Source organism: Pleurodeles waltl, chromosome 3_1 (genome assembly GCF_031143425.1).
Source record: "Pleurodeles waltl isolate 20211129_DDA chromosome 3_1, aPleWal1.hap1.20221129, whole genome shotgun sequence".
In the NCBI taxonomy this organism is placed as follows: domain Eukaryota; kingdom Metazoa; phylum Chordata; class Amphibia; order Caudata; family Salamandridae; genus Pleurodeles; species Pleurodeles waltl.
This window is the reverse complement of record NC_090440.1, coordinates 1,162,673,071-1,162,695,395: the sequence shown is the minus strand read 5'-3', so window position 1 is coordinate 1,162,695,395 and position 22,325 is coordinate 1,162,673,071. Positions and strand designations below refer to the sequence as shown.

Sequence of the window (22,325 nt, the reverse complement as noted above, 5' to 3'; positions counted from 1 at the left end):
TACTAGTGGACCTGCAGCGCTGCTTGTACCAAACCTGTCTCAGGCCTGCTAGCACAGGGACTGTTTGCCCAGTTTACTGGCACAGGGACCTGGCATCCAAATTTACTTGCCAGGCCCAGAACTTCCCTTTGTACTACATGTAAGTCACCCCTAAGGTAGGCCCTCGCCAGCTCTGTGGTCAGGCTGCTATGTAAGTAGAAGGCAGGACATGTGCCTCGTTGCGTGGCTAATCCTGGTAGTTACCAATACCCTATTTGGTTTCTCACTGCAGTGAATGCTGCCTTGCTCATAGGATTGCATTGGAAATGACCTACCTTATGTCTAGGGGGTAGTGTCTCATTTATGCGGGGTAGCATAGGCATGTTTGGTATGGTTGTAATGGTGGTGAGAAATGCTGCTTACTGGTGTAGGTGGATTCTTTATAACCATTATAGAAATGCCACTTCTAGAAAGTGAGCATTTCTCTGTGCTTATGGCTCTGGTGTTTTGCAATTTGACTCCAACCCACGTCTCGGGCAGAGTTACAGCTAGGCTTTGTGCATACTTTTCAGACAACCTGTACACAGGGAGGGTGGAGGTGTCACAGTGGTGCATCTGTATTTTGAATGGTCTTCCTGGGCTGAAAGAAGGGGAGACGGGGCACACCTGCATTTGTAAAGGCTGTGCCCTGGCCTCACACAAAAGGCTAATTTACCTCTGACTGATGTCTGGAACCTGTGCTGGAGGAGAGAGGGGACACCCCTAGAACCAGTTGTAACCAGTTGGAACCTCTTCTCTACCTCTTTGTGAGTGCTTTGCAAAGCTGAGTATAAGTACAGGGAATTTTCCCTCTGTAAAACACACAAGAAACATACTTGAAGAAATGGACACAGAATGCTGCTGGAGGGACTCAAGGAACCGCCTTGGAATACCACTGCTGTGCTGACCTGTGACCTGCTGGGTCACTAGGATAAACTGCCACTGACTGCATCCCCTTTGTGCTGGCCTGTTGCTGGGCCCTGCTGCTTTGTGCTCCACTTGTGTCTCCAAAGGCTGGGTGCTGTGGTCCCTGCAACCATTTGTTTCTCAGCGCAAGGATAGCGCTGCAGCTAGAGGCTCCTGTATTGGTGCAGAATGCCTGAGGAGCAATTCCCTTTATTTCATTAGAGCGCCTTGAGAGCGCCCTGTTTTTATTTACCAAAGCATCTGGAAAGCGCTTTCCTTGAATCCTGCTGCTGGGAAGTCCCCGCTGCAGCCCGGATGGGATGCATCTTTCAAGCACGTTCAAAACGCACTTCTCTAGGTGCCCCCAGGGCACGGGAAGGCAAAGGTTGGAGAGACCACGCTCCTGACGGTGCTCCCGGGGTGAAGTGCACTGCGAGGAGCGCCTCCGGAGCAGAAGGAGGCACCTGCTTCTGGTGCATCACTGCCGTGGCCTGGAAGAGCTCATGCACCAGGATCGGGTGCAGGTGTGCAAGGAGGAAGTGACACGCAGGGCTCAGGAGAGCTCGCAGTGCGTTCCCCTTCCTTTCCCTCTAAAGGAGGAGATTAGGCCTTGGGAGGCCTCCCCTCCCTTCGAGGTGAGCCGTCCACCCTGACCGCAATAGAGGGATGTGCGGCCGGGTGGGAGCACAGAATCGTGGTCACAGAGCCCGCGGGCTCAGTGAAGTTTGTGGGCTCTGTCCCCAGAACAAGGAGGCTGTTGTTGAAAGGCTGCCCCCGTGTGAGAAGTGGGGCTACCTCCCTTTCTGGGTGCGGGCTCTCCTTCCCTCTCCCCCGCGCCTGAGGCGTCATTTGGGGATCGTGGGAGGAAGCCTTTAGTTGAGAGGGCATTGTTTACACGACGGACGGAGGCCTCAACATAGGTCCCGTCCCGCTGAAGGCAAGTCTGTGCTCCCCCGTCCTCCCCCCGTTTGATAGGAGCAGAGGAGCTCCAGGATCGGGACACAGACTTCCCTGTTGTCACCTGAGGCCTGACAGCCCTAGCTAGTAGCCTGACATAAGCCCCCCAGGAAACCATGGTAAGTTTATGTACACAATCGTGCCTTGCTTAGGTGCATACCCTAGCCAAGCAGAAACCCCGTTTCTAACAGGTTACTCTTATTTTATGAGAGCCCTTGGTTAATGCCAGTTGCAGGATTTGAAAAGTTCTGCAAGTGACAAAGTCCAATGAACTACTATCATGGAAGCAAATAATCCATGTTTTAACCCTTTTTTCTTGCAATCACTAATGTATTTGATTTATCCAGAAAAAATGTCAACATGACTAATAAAAGCGGATTTTTGGGCCTAAAGATTACTTTTTCACTGTGTTTGATATAGGTTCCTTTGGGTTAGTAAAAATGATTTTAAAATGAGTAGCAGGCAACCCTTGAAACTAGTGCAGGTCTACGTCAAGTAGTACACTATTTCCTGGGAAAACATGAAAGAGCACAGCATCCTCCTGAGACACAGGGCCAACACAACCTTTTGAACTCTTGCCTCTCAGGAACCAGGTCCTGAAGCAATCTTATTTTCATATGGTCTAGTAGACCAGTTATTGGTGCTGGCTCTACCAATCCTTTAAAACACATCTCGAGACAAATATCACAAGCAGTAGGTACGAACATATTTTACAGATTCCATCCATAGGTTACACAGATTATTTTTCCAGATCTTCAGGTAAGCATTCTTTCCTTCTTCTTTGTTTAGGTATGTTCTGAAGGTGGACCAGCCACAAGTTTTTAAGAAGTACATTTTGTGAAACTTCCCTTTTACCTTGTATAAAAAAGTCGTCTGGTTGTAAGCATTCACACACAAAGAATCAAGGTTAGGGTGGGGACAATGAGGTCCTCATTACCAGTGGCCTTTTAATTTCAATACAGCCACATTGGAATTATGAGATCTGCTGAAATATCACAGATCTCTTAACTTTCACCAGGATATTGTGAATAGATGTCTGTCCCAAAATGATGAATTACTGCTGGAATCGGACCTGCAAGTACGGATTTCCCCAACTAATTCCTTATTTCTTTGTGGAACTCCTGGGCCTACCTCGTGATGGGCCAGATATTTGCAACCCTCAGGTTTACTGGTACCCCTGGGTATTCATGACTTCAGTGTTGGGAAGATCAAGCTAATTTACAGGGCCAATCTTAATGTGTGTGTAGTCTGACGGTCTTGGCTGGAATATGTGATTTATAGCTTCCTCACTGATTCTGTTCATGGATTTCTGTTGAATCTCCTCATCTCATGATGCTCCAGGTACATCAAATATAGTTGCATTTTTTCTACAGTGTTTCAGTACTGTTTACATCGAACTCCAAATAAAACTCACTGATAGTATACAGATTGCAGAAGCATAGTATACAGATTGCAAAAGCAGGAAGCCAGAACATGCTTGTTACTTCAGGAATACCATCATATGCAACTATATAAATCCAATATTAATAAAAAAAATACTTCTCTGAAATGAAACATATTACTGATTGCAAAAAAACATGTTGCAGTTAGTGGCCCATATGTTTTAAACCAATAAAGTATTTTAAGAACCAGCCTATGTATAGGGCTTCCGGTATTATGGTATTTATTTTTTTAACATTTCCGTCTGTATTTATCCATATTTACTTTTTGGCCATCTTATTGGTATTTATCCATATTTATTAGGTGCTTCAGGAATAAATGGAGTACTAAAATCGTATATTCCGACATTTAGTAAAATAATAAATGTGCAATCATACTTTGCTGCCTGTCACACTTTAGCAAATTAAGCAGCCACAGCGAAACACTACACCCACAGGTAAATTTCAGCATTATATTACAAATATATTTTAACATATGCATGTAATTAATAAAATCTCAACCTGTTTTTTGAATTCCCATGTTGTTTATCTGCTCAGCTGTTGTCCTGGAAATCATGTATGGAGAGTCACCCACAAGAAACACTATTTTCTGTATTTTTCCGCTTTTAAAAATAAATACAGATAGAAAACACATTGTATTCTGTCTGTATTTATCTGTAAAAACAGTAGAAAGGGAAAACTGGGAGCCTAATCTATGCTCTTATAGGTCGAATCTTGAAATTCTGATTCAGAGTGGGTTGTAATCAGACCTAACTCATGAATATTATTGAGGTATGTAGCAAATTGTGATTCACTCCGATTGGTGGCCCTCATATGCTTGGCAGTCTGGTAGGGGCAGGGGACCACCATGTCTGTGTTTACCTTTTCTTTTAAAAATTTTTTTTCAAAACGTGTTTTTCTTAAAGGAAATGGTGTTGCTTTCAAAAACAAAAAAAGTTTACTTTTTAAGTTTGTTTGAGAGTTGGCAATAGTCTGCTGGTCCACTGTCCACTCTTGAAACTTTTTTAATATTCACAAAGCAGAAGGAGTCTGAAGGAAGGCCTTCCATATTTCAGGACTAGGTCGTTTTCTATGTTTTATGACCGAAATGTTGTTGTAAACCATTGATAAATGTCATATCGAACCGGTATTTGGAAACGATGTCTACAACTCGCACTTTCCAAATAACAAATAGGGATGGGGTCGTTATCCTGATCTAAGAGTTGATAAAGTTTACTGATCCCTAAAATCTGATTAGTACATTACAAATAGCATTTTTGTGGTCGCAAACTCCTAATCAAAGTGTTTGCGACCCTAAAAATGCTTTATTTTTTTTTACCTAATACTCTCCGATCTATTCACAATACATACACACACACATGCACTCAAGTTTAATGCCGACTACCCACCTTCAAGAAATAACAATTCAAATATAAAATGGGGGCAAGAAGAGAAGGTGAATGAAAGATGGAAGGGGTACATGACGGTGAAGTGGTATCATGAAGACAGAGGTTTGACAATCCACGTTAAGTAGTTCAGTGACAGGAAAACGCATGGGAAGACGAAGACGTCATTTAAGACAGCAGTTAGACAATGTCTGTCAGACTGTGGAAAAATGGATGGCCGAAACAAATGTGCCAAAAAAGAGGAGGTAAGTGCATCTGACAGAACACGTACTTTATACGTTTATGTTTATAGATTTATATAGTGTAGCCAAGACATCCACGGGTGTCCGAGTGCTGAACTGTACTGCTCATGGCCATAGAAAAGTGCAAACACGGTTTACAGCTAAAAATGCATGTCTGACACCAGATTCTAAATTAATTTGGAAGTTTTTTGTGAATCTAGCACACTCTGTTTGGCACATGTACTTGTGGTTAGCACAACATATGTCTTACTGTATACTTTTGCTACAGAGATCACAAGAGATAATCATAGCTTTTTTTTAAATTACATATAATTTTGTTTCTAACCCAGATGTTGTTGCGAGTGGGGAAAGACAGGAGTTAATGGAGCTTTTAAGTTACAGACAGTGTTAACAACTGGTAGAAGAGTCATCAGTCAGTGTTGGAGGGAAGAGTTTAATGGAGACAGGCGGCTCATGCATCCTGGCACCGAGGCTGCTAGATGTTATAACTGGTTGAGAAGAAGTCAGAGAGGCGAAGTAAACATGTGAGCAGGCGTTAAAATTATCAGCATAGTTCTTAGATTACGAGGTTAGAAAGGGAGTGTGATTAGTTAAGCCATTACTTTTAAATTATGATAAGAATTACAGTAATATGTATGAAACAGTTGGGCAGAATTTTCAAGAAAATACAATTAACACAGCTGGACGTCAATGGATTGGGAAAGAGATATATCCATCTTTGGTTCTCTTCGACCTGTGGTTCCCAACCTTTTGACTTCTGTGGACACCCACTTTATCATTACTGGAACCCGGGGACCCCCACTGAATCTTAATTCAAATCCAGGGAACCCCCACAGAGACATTGCTGAAAGCTGGAGACCTAATCTGTTAGTATTCTTTAATTTTCTATGCTGCCGCGGACCCCCTGAGAAGGCGTTGCGGATCCCCAGGAGTCCTCGGACCACAGGTTGGAAACCACTGTCTTAGACCATCCCTTTCTACGTACCAACAGCCCTCCTTTTCCGGGTGGGGCTGGTGCTTGCGGCTGGGTTGGTATAAATGCTGGCCAGCTTTTCAGAGAGAGACTGAATGTCCGGAGTGGTGTCGTAGTCGGGAACAGTAAATGCTTCACTTGGGCGTACTTCAGAGGCAAGAATAGCCAACAGGGCCGACTTCACGTCTTCCTGCAGAAGATAAATACATGACTCTAACTCATCTGCCAAAAGTCTCATGTATGAAGGTGAAGTCGACTGCAGTTACCTCATTCAAAGCTAACAAGTGTTAAAAACGCCTCCTTCCTAATACCAGTTGTCTTGCACTTTGGGGTGCATTTTACTCACCAAACGTAGTTCCTGATGTAGATGTGCCTTGAAATTCCTTACCACCATCCCTTACCACCACATGAAGAAATATATTTTCAAAGGAGGAGCTTATTGGGAGCAGATATTTCCCAGTAGTATGCTACTTCACCTGCCCACCACAATAGTTGAAAAAGTAAAAAAATAAAAACTTGTTTATATAGCCATCAATCCAATTTATGAAAAACTCATTAAAACACACAGTAGCCATATCAAGGCTGAAGATGTCTTATGCTGGCTTATTTAGTATGGGACTGTTTCTAGAAAGTATCTCTACAAGACTCACCAATGAGCAAAGAGGTGGTGCATTGGCACAATTAGAGGTTACACTTTGAAAACATCAGGTTTACACCGCACCTTATGCACAACAAAGAACACTGTTACAAGTGGATATTAAACAGCTGAGTGGATTTTGTGTTGTAAATTCTTTGTAGATGTGTAATGCACTATACAGTACTCTGATCAGTGATACTGCACCTTCTGCTAATGAAAGAACACACTTTATTCCTGATAAAAGTTTAATGTATTTACGGAAACTCAGCCCATAAGGCTTTGCAGGCATTCAGTTTACAACACATTTGTGCCCATAACTCAGCCTGTGGTGGTCCTAGGGCAATTGACCCACCCCCCGAAACATTTAGAATGATGTACCTTTTCTGTTCAGGCAATCTTGTGGGTCACACTAGGTGAGAGTAGGGCCAAATATCATAACCTCTGCTACCACTCATTAAATGTTTTAAGTTTTAATGCTCTCTTAGCTGATATTTTTGTTTCTGTAGCTGAGAGATGATTGTGTTATAAGGGCTTTGTTGGTTTTAGGATTTTGACAGTCAAGTTTGGAATGCAAATGTGTTCTGCACTACACTTTACTCAAAAGGGTAATTGATCCCAAGGCTTTACTAGTTCAGTTAGTTGTACAGGGATTTTTAGCTGTTTCCAGTGTTACTGCAGGACATCTAGACATGACCACTGGTACTGCATTTTCTGCTATTGTCTCTACAGGGACATTTAGGCACTGATTTATAGTTTTTGTTTGCCGCATTAGCATCATTTTTTGATGCAAAAGCTGCGCAAACTTACAAAATAAAATTGTATTGTGTAAGTTTGAGCCGCTTTTGCATCAAAAAATTATGCTAATCCAGCGAAAAAAAGTATAAATCAGGGCCTTAGTAACAACCTGCGGCACTGTACCCTTGTGCCACTGACTCCACAGTTAAATGGTATTTAAAAGGCCTGCTAGGTCTGAAAATGTGTAAAGCACTAGGAGGCATATTTATACTCTGTTTGCGCTGAATCTGCATCAAAAAGTTTGATGCAAATTCGGTGCAAACTTAGACCATATTTATACTATGACGCCGACCCCGCGAATGTCAAATTTCCTTTGTGTGCGTCATTTTCTGGATGCAGGAAATCGCCTTGGGTTAATGATATGCAAGGTAGGTGTTCCTGTCCAAAAAATGACTTTAAGGCCTGTGCGCCTTATTTATACTCCTGTGTCATTTTGAACGGCACCCAGCCTGATGTGCGCCGTTTTGTAACGCCTGGGTGAGGGCAGGTGTTAAGGGACCTTTGGGCTCATTTCCATGGTCTCTGACCATGGAAGCAGTACACAGGTACCATTCCCTGCCCCCAGGAACACCCCCTGCCACCCCCACCAACCCCTGGGGGACACCCATGGATGGGGGGACCCATCCCAGGTAAGTACAGGTAAGTTGAGGTAAGTATTTATTTTATTTATTTATTAGTGACATGGGGGGCCTAACTTGGGCCCCCCTTCATGCCATTGGGCAGGGGGGCATGACTCCTGTCTTTGCTAAGACAGGAGTCATTTCAATGAGGGTTGTGCATCAAAAAATGGCGTAAGTCCGTTTAGAGCCATGATTTTTTACTCTAACCTGACTTGCACCATTTTTTGATGCACAACCCCCATTTTTCCCTACGTCGGTGCTGCCTGGTTAGGGTACATTTTTTTACTCTGGCCAGCCCGCAGCGCCGGCTAACGTCAATCTATAAATAAGGGGCCCGCCTGGCGTGTTGGAATGGCATTAGCCAGCGGTAAAATTATTTACGCAAACCAGCACTGGCAATGGTGGGCATTCTACAACCAGGAGTATAGTGTACTTGGGCATAGGGTGCGGTGCCAGGAGGCAGAACTTCGCAGCAGTACAGATCTGCTGCATTTGCCTTTTTACTGTGACTGCTATGAAGAGAACCCTACTCTTGGCAATGCAGTGTGCCCTACTGCCCCATATAAGAAACCATCTGTTAACTGCCGATCTTCATCTTTCAGACATGTCTCTCCTATTTGCACATGCAAAGTTCTTTTCTTCCCCTTTAGGTTAGATGCCATATAAGCCTGAACACATCCCCTAGAAGAATGTTACTGTCCCAAACCCAAAGGCCCAGATTTAAGAAAAGTGGTGCTCCATGTCATTAAGCGCCACTTTTCTTGCCGCTCTTTGCTGCCCTAATGCCACCATGGCGCAGGTTAGGGACAATAGCATCATCATTTTTTACGCTATTGTGGTACTTTGCAGGATTATTTTTTGTGGCCATCCTGCAAAGTACATAGATGCCCATTATAAATAATAATGTGCCTCCTTTTAACGCCTGCTCCGTGTAGGTGTTAAAAATACCGCAAAAAATGGCACAGTGGAATCTCATAGACTCCTCTGCACCATTTTTGCAGTCTCCCTAATGGGGGAACACCCTCCATGCATCCATTATGCCTGGAAGAGTCATAATGTGGTGCAAGAGTTTACAAACTGCACAATGCAAGCATTGCACCACTTTGTAAATATGGCGCAGAGTTTTTGCCACACTATCGCCATATTAGCATCAAAACAATGACGCTAATTTGGCGCTAGTAGGCACTAGGCCCTTCTTATATTTGGGCCAAAGTGTGTAGCTTAAGTTCAGCTTCGAAGTTCATTACCTTGCCCATCAGAGTGGGCATTTCTTTAACAATGTCTGACGTATTCCTCTTCACTAGGAGATCACCGCATTTTATTGTTCGGGAGAACATTGGTGGACAGTTTTTCTAATATGCTTGTGTAAACACCCTAGAGACTGTGTTCACAATTTAGTATCTGTTATTTATTGGTGAAATATTATGATTGTGAAATATTCAACTCTTGTCTATGCATGAAAAGAGCACTACTGTTCACTGTCAAAAATAAATGTATGTGCATTTAATTTTCTCTGACTAACTTTAGCGTTAGCGAGAGGCAAAGGAAGTAAGTTTGGTGTACATGGATCATGTGGTCCAAATCAATACTGGGGCATAAATTCCCCGAATGTTACCTTTAGAAGTCGTTCAGGCCCTGATTTATTCTTTTTTTTTGCGCCACATTTGTGTAGTTTTTTACGCAAAAGCGGTGCAAACTTGAAAGTATGATTGTATTTTGTAAGTTTGGCCCACTTTTGCGTCAAAGAAATGACACAAATGCAGCACAAAAAAGCATACATCAGGGCCTCAGTTTACTAACCTACATTTCAATCCCTGATGGACTAGAATATCCCTTGAAAAACTGAAAATTCCACCAACCACTACTGAGCTCAGGGGATCCGACCCTGCACTTTAAGACGATCATGGGGTTAGCCACAGACCTTACCGTGTTTGGAATGGTGGCCAAATCGTCTTTCTTCAGCACACTAGCCAAGATGCCCAGCTTCACTAGTGTCTCCTTAGTCCAAGCCGAAGTAGCGCTGTGAAAAGAATATTGCGTACTTTGAAATATGCAACAAGTAGTCACACACTACTAATTCAAACATCTCTACTCGAAAGCCTACTACTCTTGCATGATTAAGTCCCGTTCCATGCTTCTCCTACTCTTACACATTGGTTGCAGCTTCATTTACAATTTGACTAACCCTGTAGATTTTGCACTTTCATTTCATGTTCACGTATAATTCATATGGTTGTATGCAAGCGTGGCCAAGGAACAATGTGACCATATAAATCTAGCTCTAAAAGCCTTCCACGGTTCAGCGTAGAGTTCAGAAGCAACTATGAAATACTCTGCACCATCTAAAAAGTGGACACATGCAGAATTTAACACTGTGCTGCATTTCATCTCGGCTGACCACCTTAAGTCAGATCACTCAATGAGCCTTCAAGCATCCAAATCATCGACGTAGAACTCCAGGAGTGCAGGGGCCATGAGTTTGGAACTCCTTAATTAAGATCTTAATGGTAGAACACCAAGGGCCGTATTTATAGGCCCAGGCCCCCAATGGAGCGTCAATTTTTGTGACGCTGCTGTGGCACTAAGCCCAGCGATGTATTTACAAGGTGGTGTGAAGCCACTTTTTAAGGCTTAATACCACCTTGTAAATATGGCCCCTTCCCACGCAGCACTGTGCCTCAGCAACACCCATTGCATTTTGACGCTGTCTCAAATTTATGATAATTCGTAAACCTGAGGCAGCGCCAAAATCTAACGCCATCCCCAGGGGTGGCGTTAGCAGGGCGCAACGAGGAGGAATACATTTATTCCTCCTCGTTTTTTTTACTTTTTCTATGCATGCTGCATTCTGTTGCACACAGATAAAAAGCAAAACACCAGAAATGATTGCTTATGTTCCTGCACATAAACAATCACTTGATATTAAGGCACCTAGACTGAGTCATGTGTAGCTTCCTCTGCAACTTCCCTTATGAGCTTTTTATACATAAGGCAAAATTTCTCATCTTCCTGGAGCCTTTAGGCGTGTACATGATTTCTTTCAGTTTAAAAACCAAATGCAAACTAAATTATATTCTTTTTGAAAGCCATCCCTCACCAACCGTTATATGGCATTGTGCTGCTAATTCACATGTGAAAACATTTAAGCTATCCATTTTTTTTCCAATGTTCTCGCTGCTTAATCTCTTTCCTTATCCCTGGGTAACCACTTTGCTGCTTCATCTTTTTTGTTATTATGTGAATCACACTTGCACTCGCCTTGAGTATAGGACAGTCACAGCTCGCGCAAATTTAAAGGGGCTAGGCGGCGAGCGGGTGGGGGGGAGAATTAAATACAAAATAATAAAATTGAAAAAACAGAAAACACTTACCAGAGCTCCCGCGCCGCACCGCTCCTCTGCCTCCTCTGTCTTCTGCTGCAGGCACAGGCTCCCAGCCTGCCCTGTGCCAATCCTGATGCTATGGCTGGGAGCACCTAGCCAGGGTGCTCCCAGGTAGACTGGGAGCCTGTGCAGGCTCTCTCCAGGAGAGAGTCCTGTGCGCAAGTGAGTTTGGCCAGCCCAAAAGGGCCGGCCAAACACACATGCGCTCTGAGGGAGAGTACTGGGCACTCCCCCTCTGTGCACGTTACCCCCGTGGCCCCGCCTCTTTTCCCAAAAAACGATCACGGTTTATGGTAGTTTTTTGGGAAAAGGTTTGCAGCTGCCGCTGCTGGTGGGAGGGCGATGCTCCTCCGCCCCTATGGAGGAGCCACCCCTGGTATAGGAGTGATGAAGCAGAAAATGAAGGTTTTGATTTATTAACGCATAAACGTAGTGCTGAAATAATCATGTGTGACATTAACCGAACTAATAAAGATTGTACGGGGACAAAATGTGCCCTCAGAGTAGTTTGCCATCATTTATACGCGTGCTTTATATGACGTGGTGTATTAGAATTGCACTAATCCGACATAATCATAAACGTGTGCTACGATTTGCTTGTTTGAAATGTTTTAGCTTAGCATTACTTTAGCGGAGGCTTTGGCCTAGTGGCCTGGTCTCACGGTTTAGCTGTTCGTATTTTTCCAATGTGCTATTAAACGTGTATTTCTGCTTGAAGCTGTACTTTTCCACAGAAACTGTTCACATGCTTATCTTAAAGTTAGTGCCAGCATGGCATATTTTCTCTTTAATTCAAGGTCGACTTGCAGGTGCGGACAATGGAGGCTCTGAGAGTAAGCTAATCGAGAGACAATGTTGCAATTTGCGTACCCATCTCCAAGGATAATGTATGCTTAAGTAAAAGCTTGAGAACTGTCGTTTTTGATTGGTCAATTTGAAGCTAACCTATGAACCCTCCAATGGAGACCCTACTGGACTTGAACTGTTGTCTATAAAACCCAGGTGCACGAGAGGAAAGCTCTCTCTATCATCGGACATCCCGCCATTTTGTAGACTTCGTAGCTACTATGGCCCATTTTGCTGCGATGCCATTTTGAGAGACTTTGATGCTTTCTCTAGTCGAGAGAAAGAGACTTTGACGATTCTTGCCCTAGAGACTTTAACTTTGATTTGTCCCTTTGCATGAAGTAGTAGTTTTACCTTGCCGCCGTGAGGCAATTGCCCCGTCCACCCTGCCCCTTTGTCCCGTCCCAGGCTGATCGAGAAACGGTACCTGTGAGACGAAGACTTCATTGATTGCTGATCGGAATTGGTAATTATGAAAGGAAATTGTAAAATTGCATTGTGTTTCTTTTAGGTAACCAACTGCTGATTTTGATAAGGACCCTAGCTTGGAGTTTTCTAAATTTATGTTGCTAAATTGTTTTTGCATGAAGTCCCACATGCTGATGCTAATTTGAGGTTAGACGAGGATTCCATATGTCGCACGATGCAATTTGAGATCTTGTTATGCTGACTAAATGTACGCAATTAGTTCATTACAGATTATCGTATTAGTGCTTTGCATTGCCATTATCGAATGCCTTGTGATTCAAATGCTACATAGATTACACTTGTTTCGACGATATGGACAGCTATTAATGTTCATTTATGTTTATCATTTGGTGTTGAGACACATTTATATCGTGCTAGCTTTGTTAATATAGGGAAATAAATTCACTAACTTTGCAATAAACTGGTGTGGTTATTCCTGGCTGAAAGGTCAGGGTTCGCCGAAATGTATTCTGGATTAATTGTTAAGTGTTATGTTGTTCAAGGGGTTGCTTATGTTCGTTATTGATTATTGATTTGATGCGACTGATCGATATAAGAGTACAGAGAGTTCCCACTTAGTCAAAAGATTCATCGGCCTAAAGAGCGTCAGAACACAGGTAAATTGTTACCACGTTCCGCTCTATCAGTAGATGGTAGCAGAGGACGGTTTCGTCTTTTGGGACCCTGTACTAGTAGAGTACATGGTGTTGGATTAGCGGTTACGCATTTTTGAGACCCCACTCGAGAAGTTGAATTAGATTTTTTCTTGTGTAAAACAGATTGACAGAATGATGATGGGCTAGGTCCACCGTGACTTTCCCGGGATCTCGAAGCTTGCGAATGGAGAGAAAGGAGATGTAGAAACAGCATTGGCAGTACTAGTGATGGTATGAGTGAAGTTAGGGTTTTGCGCTTGCACAGCTTATTGCCGCAGGGTGTGTGAAAAGGCTGCAAGGATTTTCTTTTAAGGATAGCGGAGGTGCGACTCCGAGTGTAGAAGTAGAAAAGTCGTCGAACTTCATAGAGATATCGGAGGTGCGGCTCCGAGTGGGAGAGTAGGGAAGTCGTCGAACTTCATGTGCGTCTGGCGCTTTGTGCATAAAAAAAAAAAGGTCCACGTGGTTGTTGTTGTTGAGACGGGCCCTGCGAGGTCAAGAGACTCCGGAGTATGTTGATCCATGTTGTGGTCTGGGCGGTTTAGTAGGTTGATCGGGCGTGGTCAACGAGTGGGTACGTGTGTTAGGGAGCGAAAGAAACTTCGACTTCGGGCTTTGACAAGATTCTAAGTGCACTAGAACAGATCATTGACAAGTTGAGAGTAGGTCTGCGGGTCAGATTTGCTTGCGAATGTGGGGACTGAGAAAGACGGAATAGCGGCCAGAGGCTAGTGAAAAGTCCCGAGGCTAGTGAAAAGTCCCTAAGGTCCTGAAGCGATTATGTTACCCTTCCTGTAGTAAACCGACAGATCTGTTTTAGTTTTTGGTAGCTCGCGATACATGCAAGAAGTTGTTAAGAGAGGAGCTGAGTGAAGGAGGACTAGCCGCGAGGCTTTGTCAGCCGCAGTGTGTGTGAGTGTGACGTCACTAAGAGCCGCGCTGGGATAGGTTGGTTGGAGAGAAGGGTCGCGCACGGATTGGACGCAGTCCGTGGGACTCGATTGGAAGGGGAAAGGCAAGTGAAGAGTATTCCGGGAATTAAAGTCACCCATTGATAACAAATTTTGTGGAATAAAAGGTGATCTATTGATTATAAACTTTGGGAAATAAAAGACGAGAAAATGAAATTCCTTAAAGCATTCAGGAGCGCGATGAAGGGGGAGTCTTACATTAAAGCGAGTGTAGGAGAGGAGACGCCGCCCGAGGGTACACCAGCTTACATTGTAATGGAGGAAAAAGGGGTAGCTCCGTGCCTTTGGCTAAAGCAATGGCACAAGTGGACAGAGAAACATGGGAGCGTAGCATTCCCGATACATGGGACATTCAATATAAGGATCCTAGAGAATCTGAGATTCACGATGTACGACATGAAGGTGCCCCCAAGGCCAGCACAGTTTGAGGCTCTAGCAATATGGGAACTCATGGCTAGACAGCAACAGAAGAATAAGTTTGAAACAAGGATGAGGAAAGTAGAAAAGACACTAGCGGATGCTAGGTGGGATAATGCGCAGAAGGTGTGGAGGTCAGATGTATTGCAGGGAATAAAATTGTTCCCAGCAATTACTAAGGAGGGAGAAGAGACAGGTAAGAAAGACACCTGTAAGACAGACAGGAAGTGTTCCAAGAATAGAGAGGACGAGGAAAAGTTGAGAAGAGAAGAGGAGTTAGAGGATGAGGAGTTGATAATGAAATTGCTGAACGACCGTCCACCACCTTATGCGGGGGATGGACAAGGTCCAAGTACCAGTTCTGCCCCTCCGGCATCGGTACAGAACAGTGAAACGCAGAGTCCAGGAGCACCATCGGGATCTAAGGACCCGAGTTTACTGTTCACCCCGCAGATACCGCAGGTTAGGAGAATATATCCAGATGTGCCCGTGTTGAAACCAGTAGAAAATTATCAACCGCAGATGCCAGGGTACTACAACAGTGATAACAGTGCAGGAATGATTCTAGATCCAAACGTAAGGGGAGTACAGCATGGTTACAACCCAACAATGGCACAAGCTGAATCAACTCAGTTTATGATGCCTCAAAAGCAGATGCAGGGAGGAAACGCTCATGCTCAAATGACGGGGAGCCAGATGGGCATGCCGGCAATGATGACCCAGAATATGGGGATGAACATGCCTCAGAATATGGGAAATGGACAGAAGCCAGATGCAATATCACTGCCCATTACCGTAGGTCCAGTGGTACCTTTGTATAGTCAGCCTAATTCGGGTCTAAACAGTCAGGGATCAATGCTGCAGAATGGGACAGAAAGAAGGTGCATAGAAAACACTCCAGGGATAACTCCGATAGTGGCTCAGCCAACTGGGTCTGGGTCCCTGATGGAGTTTAGTCCCATATGTGCTCAGTCTACACTGGTGAGGTCAAGTCCTCCACTGATAATACCTTTAACATCGAATACTGAAAAGTTGCCGCAACCATCGATGGCAATCGATGTGAGTGCTACACTGATGGGGGTAAATGCGCAACAGCTGACACAGTGGTTCAACAGTCTAAATTCCACACAAAGTTCAGACAGTGGGAAAGGAGAAGATTACTTGAACAGGATGAGGCTGAACATGGAAGCACAAGAATTGGTGGAAGGGAATATGGGTGTGAACAGGTTAGAGTCCTACACGGAAGAGGAGTTGAGGTATCTATGTCCAAAGATCACGAAAGAAGTAAACAAGGTACATAAAAGTTTGCAGGAAGTAGCAGACAGGAACGGGATTGACATAGGCAAGACGAAACACTTGAGCAGGAGCTATAGGTTGGATTTTGGGACCACAGATTTTGAACACATGAGATCAGCAGGCATGAAGGCACACCTTAGAGAATTGTTGCAGAGTGCACAAGTGTGGAGGTGCTTAGACAAGTGGGAAAGCAGATGGGTAAAGAGGAAGGATAAGAGGAGGGACAGTGCTACAGAACACAGTGAGAAAAGACCGCAGAGCAGCGAGACAGTGACCATGTTACCAATGAGGGAGACAGCAGGGGGAAAATTAGTACATGTACCATGGCACAGAAGCGACATTCAGCCTTTTACGAATGATTTTCCCAAACTAAGAGAGAAGCCGATTGAATGGTATCAACAGACTGATAGGTTTGTGAAGCTTGCGAAATGTCTCTGGGAAGACCTGAACACTCTATTCGAGATTGTGGTTCCGGCAGATTTGTGGGAGGATTGCAAAAGAGCTGTAGGTTGGCCGACAAGTGAACCAGAGAGAGACAGAGAGACGGGTGCACCATCACCTATGGTGATGTGTCTGTACTATAAAGTGATTGAGCATTTGAAGACGAAGGTTGCCGCGAAAAATGTGGATTGGCAGAAGATTGATCGAACTGCCCAAGAGGCTAAAGAATCGATTCATAGTTACTATGAGAGGTTGTTGAAGGCGTTCAAGAATTACAGTGGCACGGAAGCAATCGAGGCGAAAGATATGCTTCATTTTGTGTTCAGATTTGTGGAAGGGCTGAGACCAGAGATAAGTCAGATGATAAAATCGCATTTGATTTGCTGGCAGTCGAAACCGATTGATGAGGTCTTGACTTATGCGAAATACTGTAGCGACAAAATTGAAGTGAAACAGAAAAAGCTGAAAAAGAAGGTGATGATGATGCAGCTTAAGGCGGCTCAGACAGGCTTGCAAGGTCTGCAAGGACTGCAAGGGTTGCCAGGGATGCAAGGGTTCCAACAGCAGATGCCGCAACCGCAGCCGCAGTTGCAGGGAAACATGGCGTTTCAGCAACCGCAGCCGCAGTTGCAAGGAAACATAGCGTTTCAACCACAGGCCAGAGGCAGAGGCAGAGGAGGTTTTGTGAATAATGGTCCGGATTTGAACACTGTTGTGACGGGTGTGCAGGCAATGAAGAAGGTGATGCCGTGTCACGCGTGCGGAAACGTAGGTCATTGGAAACGCGAGTGTCCGATGGTGGTGCAGGAAGGTGCAGGTGCAGGTGTAGGTGTTGGTCAGCAAAACAATGATGTCAATGCATTTCAGACAATGAGAGGACCGAAAATGAGAGGTCCAAACCCAAATTTTCAGACCATAAATCAATTGCAGGGATTACAACCTATGCAGCCGCAGCAGATGCAGATGCCCCGTATGCAGATGACGCAGATGCAGCCGATGCAACAGCAGTTACCTATGGTACCTAATCAGCAAATGCAAATACCTTTGGCACCAATGAGTCAGCAGCAAGTGATGGTTCCTCCACAGGTAACGGGTCAGGTAATGAGTACAAATGGCACAGTACAACAGTTCCCATTACATAGTGAGAGTGGAATAAACAATTTATGGGAGAGTGAAAGCTCAGAAGAGGAAGGAGATTGTGTGCTTGCGGCATCCTTGGAAGTTGATCAACGGGGTCCGTACGTAGAAGGAAGAGTAATGGGTCATCGTGTCTCATTCTTGGTTGACACGGGAGCCACACGTTCAACTGTTAAGAGCAGTGAAGTACCAAATTTGCCACTCTCAGGGAGGACGGTTCAAGTGGTGGGAGTAGCAAACAGACATCTGATGAACCCAATTACAGATCTGGTACCAGTCAGCATTGGTAACTATCAAGGGGTACATCAGTTTGTGGTGTGTGACTCAAGCCCGATAGCACTGTTAGGAAGAGACCTATTGTGTAAATTGGGTTGCTCGATAATGTGTTCAAACGAAGGAATAACAATACAGACGAGCAATGATGGGGAAGAAGAGGACAGTGTAGAAGGGGATGAGATGGAAACAGTCGACGAAGAGTATCCTCTGATTTGTCTTTTCCCGATGATAACTGAAGAAGATATCCCAGCAGAATTACGGGAAAAAGTCGGAAAGGAAGTGTGGGACATGACAGGGAAAGAGGTGGGATTGATGAAAGGAGTGGAACCAGTAAAAGTGATGGTAAAGCCCAATGCGATCTTTCCCCAGACCCCACAATACCACATGCCACAAGATACCCTCATGAAAGTTGCCCAACTTATTGACGAATTCGTAAAGCAGGGAGTACTGAAAGAAGTATTAAGCAGCCCATGTAATTCACCGATAATGGGACTAATAAAGCCAAGTGGGAAAGTCCGACTCGTGCAGGATTTGAGGAAAATAAATGACATCATAATAAAGTGCTGTCCTGTGGTACCGAATCCAGCTGTGATAATGTTTCAGATCCCTTGCGATGCTGAATGGTTTTCAGTCATCGATTTGTCACAAGCATTCTTTTCTGTGCCTCTTCATGAGGACAGCCAATTCCTCTTTTGTTTCAAATTCCTAGACAGAGTGTACAGTTGGTGTCGAATTCCTCAGGGGTTTTCTGAGTCACCGTCGATATTCAATCAAGTTCTAAAGAAAGATTTGGAAGAGTTAGAATTGCCATTCGAGTCAACCCTAGTACAGTACATTGATGACTTACTAGTTGCCTCAAAGACAGAAAGTGGCTGCACAGCCGATACCATTGCTCTGTTGAACCATTTGGGAGGGAATGGACACAAGGTGTCTCCTTCCAAACTGCAGTTCTGTCAGAAGAAAGTGAAATACTTGGGTCACCAAATAGAGAAAGGGTCACGGAGAATAATGAAGGAAAGAATTACAAGTGTACTTCAAATGAGTCCACCAAAGACAAGGAAGGAGGTGAGGAAGTTTTTGGGAATGGTGGGATATTGTCGCCAGTGGATTCCCAACTTCTCGACTCTAGCGAAGCCTTTGCTGAAATTGACCCAGAAGGATGCCTTGGATCAGATCGAACTGAAAGGGGATGAGATGGATGCTTTTGTTGAATTGAAAGAATGCATGTGTAGGGCTCCAGCTTTAGGTATGCCTGATTACACAAAGCCTTTCACATTGTTTTGCCATGAACGTGATGCATGTTCTTTGTCTGTCTTGACTCAAGCCCATGGTGGCGTAAACAGACCAGTAGCGTATTTTTCAGCTACTCTGGATCCGGTTGCAGCAGCACTCCCAGGGTGTTTGCGCGCCGTAGCAGCAGTTGGTATCAGCCTCACTCAGAGTGAAGGAATAGTGATGGGACACCCAGTAACAGTCATGGTCCCTCACTCAGTTGAGACTCTTTTGACCCGCTCCCGAACGCAGCACATGACTGGAGCAAGACTCACAAGGGATGAAACGATTATTCTGGACTCACCGAATGTGCAGCTGAAAAGGTGCACCACGTTGAATCCAGCTACCTTGCTTCCTGGAGAAAATGCTGAAATTGAGAACGCTGAAGACGTCGAGCATGACTGCCTTCAGGTGACTGAATTTTGCACAAAACCCCGACCGGACATCAAGGATACAAAACTTGATGAAAATGACCAAATTCTTTTTGTTGATGGTTCATGTCTAAGAGATGGGATGGGAATTTTGAAAGCAGGATATGCTGTATGTACTGTAACAGGGGTCTTGGAAGCGGGATGGCTCCAAGGAGTCTATTCTGAACAAGTAGCAGAACTTGTAGCCCTTACTAGAGCATGTCAATTGTCTGCATTGATGAAAGTCACCATTTACACTGATAGTCAATATGGGTTTGGGATTGTGCATGACTTTGGACAACTGTGGTCACAGAGGGGTTTCCTGACTTCTTCAGGATCCCCAGTGAAAAATGGGGAAAGAATAAGGGAATTGTTACATGCCATTCAAGTGCCAGCTGAGGTTGCAGTGGTAAAGTGCAGTGCTCACACGAAAGGTCAGGACTATGGCGGTCATTCTGACCCTGGCGGTCAAAGACCGCCAGGGCGGAGGACCGCGGGAGCACCGCCGACAGGCCGGCGGTGCTCCAATGGGGATTCCGACCGCGGCGGTAAAGCCGCGGTCGGACCGGCAACACTGGCGGTCTCCCGCCAGTGTCCCGCCGCCCCATTGAATTCTCCAAGGCGGCGCAGCTTGCTGCGCCGCCGAGGGGATTCCGACCCCCCCTACCGCCATCCAGATCCCGGCGGTCCGACCGCCGGGAACCGGATGGCGGTAGGGGGGGTCGCGGGGCCCCTGGGGGCCCCTGCAGTGCCCATGCCACTGGCATGGGCACTGCAGGGGCCCCCGTAAGAGGGCCCCTACAAGTATTTCACTGTCTGCTGCGCAGACAGTGAAATACGCGACGGGTGCAACTGCACCCGTTGCACAGCTTTCACTCCGCCGGCTCGATTCCGAGCCGGCTTCATCGTGGAAGCCTCTTTCCCGCTGGGCTGGCGGGCGGCCTGAAGGCGGCCGCCCGCCAGCCCAGCGGGAATGTCAGAATTACCGCCGCGGTCTTTCGACCGCGGAACGGTAACCTGACGGCGGGACTTTGGCGGGCGGCCTCCGCCGCCCGCCAAGGTCAGAATGAGGGCCTATGTGTCTCTGGGAAATGCATATGCAGATCAAGTCGCAAGATTTTGTGCTTTGAACTGTATATTGCTAAGGGATGATTGGAATACAATAAGTGAACCAGAACTCGAACCAGCTGAAGCATTTGCCTTGAAGGTCGTAGATACAATAGAAGAACTAAAAGCACTACAGAATAATGTCAGAGAGGATGAAAGAGATTCCTGGATCAAATCACAATGTATAAAGAGACAAGACGAGTTATGGGTTTCACATGAGGGAAAATTTGTTTTGCCAAATAGTCTCTTATCACAGCTTGCGCGGTTCTATCATGGGCAAGCTCATCTAGGGAGAGATGCCATGATAAGATTGTTCAAAACTGATTGGTTTAACCCCAGATTTCGTCAAGCTGCAGAAGCAGTTTGCCATCGATGTGTCACTTGCCAGCAGATGAACCCATGAAAGGGAACAGTTGTGAACGCGAGTCACATTGGTAGGGCAAGCGGTCCCTTTAGTCGTATGCAGATGGACTTCATTGAGATGCCTGTGCATGGAGGTTTAAGATATGTGTTGGTGATTGTGTGTATTTTTAGTCATTGGATCGAGGCATACCCCACACGTAGAAACGACAGCCTTACAGTTGCCAAGCTATTATTGAGGGAGTTAATACCGCGTTTCGGATTCCCGATCTCTTTAGAATCAGATAGGGGAAGTCACTTCAATAACGAGGTGATAAAGTTACTCTGCGAAGCACTGAACATTGAGCAAAAGCTGCACTGTAGCTATCGCCCTGAGGCATCAGGACTGGTGGAGCAGATGAATGGTACGCTGAAATCGAGAATGGCAAAAATATGTGCATCGACAAATTTGAAATGGCCTGATGCATTGCCCTTAGTGCTAATGTCAATGAGAAACACTCCTGATAGAAAAACTGGACTGTCTCCGCACGAAATTCTCATGGGCAGGGCTATGAGACTTCCTGCAGTTCCCGCAAACATGCTTTTGAATATTACAGATGATATGGTGTTAGACTACTGCAAAGGACTGGCTGACGTGGTTCGCTCTTTCTCTCACCAGGTGGAAGCGACCACCTTGCCTCCGATCCAAGGTCCAGGACACGCACTGAAAGCAGGTGACTGGGTCGTGATAAAGAAGCACGTGAGAAAATCGTGTCTGGAACCCCGTTGGAAAGGCCCTTTCCAAGTGATCCTGACGACAACTACCGCTGTGAAGTGCGCGGGGGTTCCCAACTGGATTCACGCCAGTCATACAAAGAAGGTGCTGTGTCCCACAGATGAGGAAGTTGAAGCGCTGAAATTGCCAGTGCCTGATAAAACGGTGCCGAGTGCTGAGAAAGAACAGAAGCGAACTGAAAGCGAACAAGCAGAAGCAGGAGAGAAAGAAATATTATTGGAGGGCGAAGAGTCTGACTCGCTTGGGGAAGACCAAGGAGAAAGTTCAGACAGCGACGAAGAAGCTGCAGGTGACAAAGAGCCTGAAGCAGCTGAGGGTAGCAAAAAGCCTGAAGCAGCTGAAGGTGACAAAGAACCTGAAGCAGCTGAAAGTGATACAGAGCCAGAAGAAAGTAACGGTGACGAAGGGCTCGAAAAAGGTGAAAAGGCAGGAGAGCCTGAGCAGAAGGGGGCTTTCCCAGAAACAGACGATACAGAAAAAGAAAAAGAAAACGTGACTGATTCCCCTGAAGGTGGGGACAAAGAAGAGCAGAACGAAA

The 22,325-nt window shown here is 45.2% G+C and overlaps 1 protein-coding gene across 1 annotated transcript in view; it reads right to left on the bottom strand.

Annotated features, from left to right (window-relative positions):
- Positions 1-22,325, bottom strand: part of LOC138285031 (otoancorin-like) — a 489,250-nt gene that overhangs the window by 159,502 nt on the left and 307,423 nt on the right. Inside the window, exons 18-19 of the mRNA XM_069224460.1 lie at positions 9,899-9,992; positions 5,933-6,110 (exon numbers count right to left, since the gene is read on the bottom strand). Of these exons, the coding sequence (XP_069080561.1) occupies positions 5,933-6,110; positions 9,899-9,992 (272 nt within the window). The remainder of the gene's footprint in view (positions 1-5,932; positions 6,111-9,898; positions 9,993-22,325) is intronic.